We start from the raw sequence: 10,878 nt of genomic DNA, 5'->3' as shown, positions 1-10,878 counted from the left end.
GGAGAAACCCGAGGAAGTGGGAACACCAAGTCCATGGGGGGAGACTGTTTTTCCCTTTGGGAGGGATGACTCTATGGTAAGTGGCTAATGTTTCCAAGGCTGAGGGCTTGGGCATTGACCAAGGGGGGAGAGTTCATGGGATGCTACACCAGACGGCAGCTGCTGGATGCAGCATCCCAGTTGCCAAGTCCTGGCCAGCAAGGAGAATACATGCTGAATGGGAGTGAAGACAGTCATTAGAGCATGACAGCAGCAGGGCAGCACAGGAACACAGCAACATCCTGGGCTTGAACATCCTGAATGCAAGAAACACTCCACTCCGGACAAACAATATTCTAGAGGAGCCTATATGTGTATCTATATTGTTTTAATCTATACATGTATAAAGAAAAGCCTACCTGATGTAGGAAATTGCTGTGAAATGTTCAAAACTCTCTTATACTAAATCATTAAAGGCAAATTGCAGTGATGGGTTAACTACGTTTATTGCAGAAGAGCAGTGAGATGCCATAAACCCGGGCACACTGGTGCATGGTGCTGTGATGGTGTAAGACAAAATGCCAGAGTAGCAGAGCGTCTGGGCCACAGCCCTCTATTCCATCCTCATTCCTCTAAAGGCCAGGGAAGCGAGCAAGCACCTGTGTGCCGGGTGTGGAGCCTGCACTGGCAAGGGGTCCCAGGGACCTTTGGGCTATTTGGACACTTGTTCCCTTTCCCCAGGTCTGCCAGACAGCTGGACAATGAGGACACAAACCTTGCAGCAATGGCTCAGCATGACCCTGGCAAGGCAGAGCCATTGATGCCTCCCTGTTCTTGCAATAAGGGACATGCATTTAAAAACAAGAGTTTTCCCCCCCACACTGTCCAACCCCATTTGTCTGATTCACCAGAAACAAGGGTTTTATAAGTAATCTTGAATATTCCCAGCCCCCGAAGGGAAGCACTACATTTAAGACCATTTAAATAGACTATCTTTTCAGACCTTGCAGGGAAATTAAATAAGCATTTTCCTTTGGAAGGGATGGAAGAGGGAGGAAAAAAAAATAATATTTTTAATTAATAGAATTATAATTCAATAGAATTATAGCACATGCCAGTATGACAGATTTACACAATACAGGTAGGAAATCTTTGCTATGGCTCATAGAGGAAGTCAAATTATATTATCATGTAGCCTTAAAAATTAGGTTATTAAGTGAGTTGGGATAACAAAACTACTTGGATAAATATTTTTAGACTTAAAAGAGAAGAAAGGGATTTTTTGTAGAAATATTAAAAAGGAGTGGGGTTTTTTTTCAGTGCTTATCTATAGCGAGACAGGACATTGGTGTATCTTTTATTAGTTTTAATTAAAACAGTTCCCCTTGTGATCTCAGATTGAGGTATAACATGTAATTGCTAGAGCAAACTTGTAAAATTAAAAAAAATAAATCCTTTAAAAAAATCTCAGTTTGTGAATTAGTACCATAAACTCCTGATGTTACTAAACTCATATTATTTATAAAATTACACAAAAGATGTTATAACTGGAGCTGTGGCAGCAGAGATATCTGATATAACAGTCATAAACATTTATACCAGTTCAGGATTTGTTCTATAAAAATCACAAGCTCTGCCATCTCAAAGGTCAAATTGCCTTCAGCAACTACATAGAGCTGTCAGAAAAAGCTGATCATGCTCTATTATATTATATTAATGTATAACCAGTGGAGAAGGAAAATATAAACCCACAGAGCTTATTTACAAAAGGAATCTCTTACATCTGCAGAGAGGCTGGGAAAATAGAACACTCCTACCTGCAGATTTTTGCTGAATGGTATTTTAATTGCACCCAATGAGAATCAAGGTTTCCTCTCAGAGCTACTATGAATTCACTGCTTTCTAGAGGACGATGATACATTAGTGAGAGGACAAAACAGAGCCTTCAGGCATAAGTATATTATATACCTTCTGAAGAGTATCCCTAGGAATTGCAAGTATGGTCATAAATTGCAGCACTTTCGCAGCATAAATAATGTGCTTTGCTGGCCTGTGGTTGAAGTCTCTTGCCAGTGGCCTAAGACTTTTTTAAACAATATGGAGATATCAAATCAAGCTAAGAAGTTGCAGCATTGAAATTATGCTAACTGCATCCCTGCATTTACGGGTTATCAACTGCATTGATAAGAATTGCACTTCTTATCAGGAGGTGGTAAATTAATAAACACAGAAAGATTAAAAGGGGCAGGAGTCCTTTCAAGAGGGCTACATGAAAAGTCTTAAATAGACAATATATGGCCACAACAAACATATTGCCCAGGTTAATACCTCAAACATTAGAAATTATGGTATAGAAGTTACTATATAGAAAAGGATTATTTTGTCATTCCCCAAACAGTAAATAGTACATGTATTCTTCCAACTGAGAGAAAAAACACAGGATAGCTGCTGTTCATTTCTTCTTGATTCACAGTTGCAAATAATAAAAGTTCACAGAATAACTTTCTCTTTCAGAATAAAGTAGAAACATTCAGTTGCTAGAAGTACAAATCTCGTCTTCTGTCATGAATCTGAATACCTGAAAGACACAGCAGCATCAGGACAGTCAAACAGCACAGTCCTTGCAATCTCTTAAGATGTTGCGCAAATAAAATCGCACCTTTGGGATTGGTGCAAAAGAACCCTTACTAGAACAACCAGAATGACCTATTCAAAGTATGCCCAAAACATTGCACATCAAAGAACCACCAACGGTTGGTTGTACCAAGAGACTAACAAAACTAAGAAAGTCTGAATGCTTTGGGAGTAATTTCTTAGAGCCCAGCAGTATGGTGGGTTTGTTGGTGCAAACTGCAGCAGTGCTACCACATGCATGCTTGAGGTATAAAGCAAGGGCTGTTCTATCTTTCTGGGATCTGAAACTTGGACAGCGAGTGCAAAACAGGCATTGTGAAATGGCAGCCTGAAGGTATAAGCACAAAAACTAAGGTGAATGGGGTAAAAAATCCCCATGTATCTCATTTTAATATAATGTAGTGGGTTTTTTTCTTCTTTGTTAATGTAGTTATGGGAGGTGGTGGTTCTATCTGGGGAGAAAATGAGCTTTTGAAATACAAAAGCAAACAAGGAAGATCTTCAATACTACATGCATAAGCAAGACTGCTGTCTGATTTGTTCTAAACTTGCTGGTTTCTTTACTCACCTGCAGTGGCATGGCTTACACCGGGATTTTCTGAGCCTTGGTAAGAGCTTTCTTTCCTCTCTTAAAAAAAAACAAAAAAAACCAAAAAACAAAAACTACTGTCGATGAGCAGAGATTCAGCACAGAGCTAAAAGTAGACCACAGTTACTAAAGAAACCTTGTGCTTTTGCAGCCCAGCCTATAGCACAGGTGCTGGGGAGCTCTGTGCTGTCTGGCACAGCAACATACACTTCCATAAATATAAATATCAGCTGTTCTTAAACATGACACAGAGCAAGAAGAAGTATATTTAACAGATAGAGCCAGGAAACAAGGACTCCTACAGCTGAACTAAATGTACACATCCTAGGGATTTGCCAAAGACTCCCTATCAACATGGATCAGCCATTTCTTATTGATCCTTGTTGTGTTGTTTAATAATCACAAGGATGGCATTACATGTGTGGTGCTTAGAGGCTCCCGAATATTCAGAAAGGCCCTGTATACATCCTGAAAGAAACAGCTTTAATTGGTAATGGCTGGAGAATACTGGGCTGTTTAAATTCTTTTTCAATTTTTTCCTCACTCATTTTCTTTTGGAATTTTTGGGAAAAAAAGTCCGCTGTTGTTAGTAGTGCTTCCCTGTTATCAACACAAGACTAATTTAATGAAATAGCTCTTTTTCTGAAGGAGTCAGTTCCTGGGGCTCCCAAGCCTTGATAGGCTTGCATTTCCCCCTTGGGGGAAGAGGGCACCTTAGCTTGTTCTTAAATGAGATCCCAGTTCAGACAGTGTCTTTAAAGAAATTAAACTCTCATTCACTACCTACACAAAGTCTAGGGTGAGCGCCTATGCAACACATACAGAAAACCTCTGCTCATATACCACAAGCAGACAGTTTGCATTCCAGCTGAAGACACAGACACTCTCCCTTTAACATGAACAGACAGGCATTAGACATTCTAGCAGTAATGAGTTAGCAAAACACTTACGGTCAGGGTCCTCATAACAACATAGATCTGTTGTATCCTCAAAAGAGGAACTGTAGATAAACTCCTGCTTGTATCTGCAGGCAGTCTTTAGCCCACATTCTGCCAAATTCCTGTTGATGCAGTTTCGAAACTTGGTAACCAGGAAGTATTTCACAGCTGCTTATTTTTCAAAACCTAAGCCTCAAGATTGCTTCTTCACATGCCCGATGTTTTTTGATTAGAAGAACCAGGAAGGACGCACTGTATTTTTCCAGCAGACTCCCTAAACAATTTCACAACCCTTTTCCTTGCAGACCAGTGTCAAGTTGCCTGACTGGGGAATGCCCAGGAACAGCAATGCAGATGTACCCCAACAGGCATCAGCACTTTGGCCCAGAGACCTTCTCAAAGGCAGAATTACTCACAAGAGAACATTTTATCCAGCAAATCTAGATGCTGTGGGGACATAAATGAACTTCAGGCTGAACTTCTTTCTGCTGTGCACTTGTAGTACCTCAGATTGGGATTCCTAGTAATTGTCGATAATAAGCAACAATCATCACTGTGTGAATTGCATTAGCTCTGGGAAATCTGCAGAGAGCAGACATAGCCTTCGGCAGGCAGGGCAGCAGCACCTCATGGCAAGGAGCTCTTAGCCAGGGGACAAGGCAAGGCTGGTCCACCAGCCCCTCTACCCTCACCATTCCAGCTACAGACAGAGACTGGGAGGGAGAAAAACCCCTGGCCATGCTGGTAAGGGCTGCAGTTTCCCACCCTATACTCAGACCATAATTAACAGCCTGCAAAGTGAGAGAGGCTGCTCAGGGATCTTTCCTGGCCACTCCTTTCTGGTCCCAATGAGGGAGCATCTGGTATACACCACACCTAATACCTATGCTTATTAGAGATTAAGATAGCACTATGAATAATGCTTATAGTCACTTAAAATGTCTCTCCAATGTAAGCCAGAGGTGAAATATTGTGTGAGTAGGCACATTTTTTTGCACATTTTTTGATTAACGCATACTATATGGCTAATTGATTCCAAGTACCACAGTACATACCAGGGTTATTTACTGTAAAAGATTTCTGTGAGTTTGCCAGAAGTTGGATCCGGCTTGAAAAGCTTAGGAACAGATGGCATTATTCTGTCACTTTACATCAGATGTCATCAAAGAATAAAGTGATAGTATTTTCTTACCTCCCCCAGGAGCTGAACTTTGACTCATATTTTGTAACCTCGCAGGTCCAGTCATACAAGCAGAACTTGAGTGTTGCTTCATGGTGCATTCTTGCATGGATGTTAAGCACCTTTCCTGTTGCAGAAGGCCAAGAAGAGAACTGTATTTCCTGTCAGAGATCAGCTCATCGGCTGCATGCAGGTCAGGGAGGGTGTGAGGATACACCGAACCAGTGACACTGGGAGTCCCAGTTGGAGGGAAGGGCCATAGATCTGCAGGTTGAGCTGGACGACTCCGCAGAGGCGATGGCTGGCACTGGCCTACCACACCAGCAGCAGAAAAATTCAGAGCAGAAGTTGCCATGCTTGTTGAAGAAGATGATGGATATGGTTTGTAGCAATGCGAAGAGAAATTCCACTGATGGGGAGACATGCTGTCTACTTAAAAAGAGAAAAAAAGCATCTGAAGTCTCATCAGTTCTTTCTTTTTTCCCAAGGCAAATTCCAGCAGACTTCTAAGGGAATGCTACCAGATTGCATATTCATTTTTACAGAAACACAAAATCACTTTAGTGCTGCTTATCTTAAAAATCAACCACAAATTCATAATAAAAGCAGATTAAACCACCACCATCAATCTTTCTACTAAGTATTTCTACTGTAGTATGTGTACTACACAACCACCAACTTAGGCAGGTTTTTGACAGCTGCAAGCTTAGACAAATATATTTTTGTGAAGATGACAAGCCATAATGCACTTATTGCATTCAGCAGTGATGGGGACACTTGGCTGGAAAATGATGACCTAGTCCTGCCAACAGGCCCATGGAAAGCTTAGGAATCATTCCACCAATCACAGGGATTTACCCAGGAATTCCCAGCTACATAGCCTAGGGCTTTACAAGTATGATTCTCTTGCTTTCTGTTTGCACACAATTTCAAATTTAAGCTCAAGGGATCTTAAATTCCTTAGTAAAGCCAGTCATCCCATCCAACACCAGGCCCACACAGGGAAAGGAGCTCACCGTTTTTCAGGACAACAGTCTCACCCCTGTGCTTTGTGCTCAGGTCTTGGGGATTCTTGACATTGCTGAGAGCTCTAGAAAAATGTTCATCTACCATGCTGTTAATGTCCCCTTGGAAATAGGTGAACACCACGCTCTGAGATTCCCATTCTGTTTTCACAGGCTCTTTGCTTTTACTCAGCTTTGGGGAAAGCTTCCTTGTTTCTTCCATTTTCAATGACCAACAGTCCCTGCAAAAAAGAAAAAAAGAAAACCAACAAAACCCAAAAACACAAACCAAGAAAACCAGACAGGTCAAAGAGACAATATTCAACTTCAAGTGCCTAGTGAGTGGTGAGCCCAGCTTCCTCCCAAAAATGGTAGGGGCCAGAAGAACACTTATTAGTAGGAATAGATTCTCTGTTTTTCTGCTTTTTCCATGCACCTCTTCTTTACTGATTTTCCTATTAGATACTTCTAAAATGAACTACTTGGGCAGAATGGGCATATCTACCCACCAGCTTTCATTTCTCACCCTGACTTTGTAAGTCTGGGCTTAGGATGTAGTACTGTGCGAATGTGCCCTCTGGAAGAACTGAAACACTTAAAAAATAATTCAGAGGTGGCACTATCCCTGAATGAAGTTGGGGGGTGAAGTTATCAAAATGCTTTGTCCAATTTAGGTTTTTGTGTTGTTCAAAAAATAATGACAAAGTGAAAAAAAAAAAACCAAAAAAACAACAAAAGAGGAGCAACAAAAACCCCAAACCCCACTATACTACATTAGAGCTGAAATTAATAATTTTTAGATAAGGTAAAGTCTGAAGTACCTCAATCACTGTCAGCACAGATCTCCAAAACAAAAAGACTTCTAAGAGTAATTAGTTGCTTCACCTGTTGGAAAACGACATTCTGATTAAATTATTGGAAATCCAAATCATGGCCAATTCAAGTAAAAAGCCACCACAAAACAACAACAAAACAAATAAACTTTTCTTGTTTGAAACAATTTACCTAGGAACATGGTGGTTCTGCCAGCTGCTTAAAATTTTGGAGCAAGGCTGTAAAACACACACTGTGGGTCAACCAGAATTTAAGGTTGACAATCCAGAATTTAAGGTAAGACAACAGATTTAAGGCAGGAACTCCACTAAAATAGTTTGCAGGAAGTCAACAGAAGACTATAAGGCTCTTTTTTATTCTCTTTAAACATCTCTGCTGCCAGGTATGGTAAGAGTAGGACAAGGAATGTCACTACTTGCCCTGGAGAAGTATCATTTTCATGCATTTGTACAGTTTCTGGTCACAAGGGAGCAACTTCCCAGCCAGAGCTCACAAGTCCTGCTCTAATCAAAATCATATTTAGACTCAGGCTACAAATGCAGTGAAGTGCCTGTTGTTTCTATTCAGTTTTCCAGTCTCATTGTCAGGTCGTGACACTGCATAGTGTAATTGATTTACCTCAGTAGCAAAAGGAAGGCTGTTATTTTTCAGAGATCAGGGCAACCTTTAGCCAATAGCCATCCATACTGCATAAAACCTCATGAATCATTAGATATGTGTTTCCATCCAACTAACTCTGTAATACACACCACTGCTTAACCCAGTTAAATGCATTAATCTGATTTCTTTCCTAGTCATACATCCCCTAATCCTCAGAAACTTCCCAATAAACACCACACTCATCTGTGTCTCAAAGGATACCCTGAAGTGCCTGTGAAGTCTGCCTTCAAATGGTTTCTCAGAATTTTCTTGCACATGAAAAAAACTGCTCAGGCTGCAAGACAAGTATTCAGAAAGTATTAGGAAACATGAGGATTAAGGCTGTCAAGCCATAATCTATCCCCATTCGGATGCTTAAGCCTTCACCTAAAAACTTCTTGTCCTTGTTTATCATTTGCTTCCATATTTAGTTTTGCTTGTTTACCTCCATCTCCCACCAGCATGTGCTCTGTTCAATTCTCCCTGACTCATGGTCACTTGCTCAGCCAGCCCAAATCTCCTGTCACCAACTGCTAACTCATATCCAAACTCAGGAGCTCCTTAGTCCTTATTTTAAAATTTCTATTGCTTTATCCCATCCTCCTAGATTCACCTAAACACAGCAGTGGGAGCAGGACTGCAAGGTCACTGATTCAGAAGACAATCTTTCACAACTTCAACAACCCAGCTTTCCCAGACATAGAAAACTTAAAGAAACACTTCCTCCCAATTTACAGGCACCTTTCCAAGGCCCATGAGGGGAAGCAGGAACTAGCACAACCCAGCCACACAACTGGAAGGACTTTGAGCACAGGAAGAGATGCTGTTTTTTCCCAGCCTTGTTTTAGAAAGCATCCTGCAATTTGGGTTAAGGAACTTTACGATTGCTCAGCCAGGGGCCAACACTTGCCATTGAAAATTCCAATCCAAGAATTGGCAAAGACATGAGCAACCAGATGGCCTGAGAAAGGACAAGAAGTCATCTTGACAGCAATAAGCAAAGCAGCTTTTCCTACTCTGCATCAGCACTACACATCAACATACAATTTAGGAAGCATTAGTGCTGGCCCAGAGGATCACTTTTCCCATTCTTCACTCAGTACAAGGCATTATGTCTTTGTACCACTTTATTAACATGCTTAACTAGCTCCTGACATTTATTCTGGGCTCCTTTAGCATCATTTATTTGTGCGCAGCAGCTTGTGTGATTGTGACCAGTTAAAATACTGGAAAAATAAAGTATTTTAAGGGAAAAAAGGTCATTTATCTCTTTTTTTTTTTTCCCAGTGTTTCCCTTAAAAATCTCTTGCACTTTCCAACAAGTAGGCAAAGGAAGGCTAGGTATAACCTAGGTTACATCTCAGTCCTCTCAGTGATCATATGGGCATAAGGATTCTAACATCCCAGGAGACAGGACCTGAATTTGTAGCACTATAGTCTTCACTACCTGAACTTCCTATTATTCCATCACCCAGCACAAGGCTGCAAAAAGCAGAAATCCTTCCAGCTTGTGACTGACACAAACCATTGGCAAAATAGAGTGGAACTCAGGATGAAATGGACTCAGCTCATATCTCGCTCCTCTTAGAATGGGTTAATAAGGGCAAAATAGTGCTAGTATTTGTCCAAGCTATTTCTCCTTCAAGTGGACAAGGATCCATGGTCAACACAGGCTTAAAGAGTGGTGGCTGTTGACAGCTCACCACAAGACCTAATACTTTACAATATTTTCCACATTCCCCACACTTGCCAGCAGTACTAATTTAGCAGCACTGGAGTATCTGACAGGGAACTCCTCATTCTTGATTTCATGTAGCTCAAAACCGTTTTAAAAACAAAAAACTCCCACTTCTCAAGTATTAAACCACAATTTAACAAGCAGGCATTCCCTGTCATCAACTTATTCCTCAAATAAGGGAACATTTGAGGAAGTCAGTGAATTGTCCTACCTTAACTCACTGTCAGTCAGATTTTCCAGATGAGGGACACTCATGTTGTGTCCAGCAGGTCGGGATCCTTCCTGGGCCTGGCCAGCTCTGTGTGCACTGCAGCGACTGCAGCAGAAGACAAGCCACGTTCATGAACTCCCCACACTTTCTAGCCTCCAGCTGCACTGAACGAGGCGTTTCCTTCAGCCTATCTGCTAAGAATGCATGAAATGCACTCCAACGAGTCAACCAGGTTAGGAGGTTTCAGGAATGAGGAAAATAGGATTGTAAGTAGGTTTAGGTTTGTTTGGGTTTTTTTTTTTTTAACGACAATGTGTATACAATAAAGAAGATACTGTGGACTTTGGAAAAGTTTGGAGTAGGGTGATAAATGAGATATGGCAATGAACCAAACTTGCCCAGGATGATAAAGGATTTTTCCTATGTTACAGAATATTCACTCTTAAATTGGTAACAACAAACACATATGAGAAAAAGACCTGTTTCCAATCCAGATAAACTGCATAATCAATTTTCTCACTTTTCTTTGCTGGATGTTTTAGTAACTACAGGGAAGAAAAAAAAATCATTCTTGTTCTGTAAGGGCTGTTGCAGGAAAGAGGGTTTTTTTGTACCAAGTTTTCCAAAATTAGCAAATTTCAACCATTCCAGAAATGCTGAAACAGGGTCAAACTTGCCAGTCTCAGCTGGAAAAAACACACTGAGGAACTAGTCACCAAACTGGTGACATTATGTCTTTTATAGAGTAGCTTAGGAGTTTGTTTACTCACCCAGAAAGCTGGAGAACACAATCCAATTCCCTCTGCCTAAATACGTATGAATCCACCCTCTGCCCTTCCCAGAACAACTTAACTACCAGGCTAGGAGAGTTCCCGTGACAGTGCTTAGTCTTTTATTGACACACTGTTTGCGCAAACACGTTTTCATTGTGAGACAGACTGGATTCCAGTCCACCAGCAGGGCAAGAGTCTTCAACATCTCCACTGCTCTTTCTCTGACTCCCTTTTCTAAACTGTCTCATACGGCAGAGATTTCCTTCTGCTAAAGCTTTTCAAGACCTTATTTGAGATCTTCCTCTTGTGCTGACAGTTAAAGCTCTCCTCAGGTTAAGATGGCATCAGTTTAAAGCTCC

The 10,878-nt window shown here is 41.1% G+C and overlaps 1 protein-coding gene across 1 annotated transcript; it reads right to left on the bottom strand.

Moving 5' to 3' along the window:
* Positions 1-1,035: 1,035 nt before the first annotated feature.
* On the bottom strand, positions 1,036-6,662 carry VGLL1 (vestigial like family member 1). The gene is made up of 4 exons (XM_071442107.1): positions 6,319-6,662; positions 5,333-5,752; positions 3,182-3,241; positions 1,036-2,557 (listed from the first exon to the last, which is right to left on the bottom strand). The coding sequence occupies exons 1-4, from the start codon at positions 6,545-6,547 to the stop codon at positions 2,517-2,519; spliced, it is 750 nt and encodes a 249-aa protein (XP_071298208.1). The 5' UTR covers positions 6,548-6,662; the 3' UTR covers positions 1,036-2,516.
* Between the last annotated feature and the right edge of the window lie 4,216 nt (positions 6,663-10,878).

This window comes from Agelaius tricolor, unplaced genomic scaffold (genome assembly GCF_023055355.1).
Source record: "Agelaius tricolor isolate 1412-34295 unplaced genomic scaffold, bAgeTri1.0.p SCAF_17, whole genome shotgun sequence".
NCBI classification, from domain to species: Eukaryota; Metazoa; Chordata; class Aves; order Passeriformes; family Icteridae; genus Agelaius; species Agelaius tricolor.
This window is presented reverse-complemented; position numbering and strand designations above follow the sequence as displayed.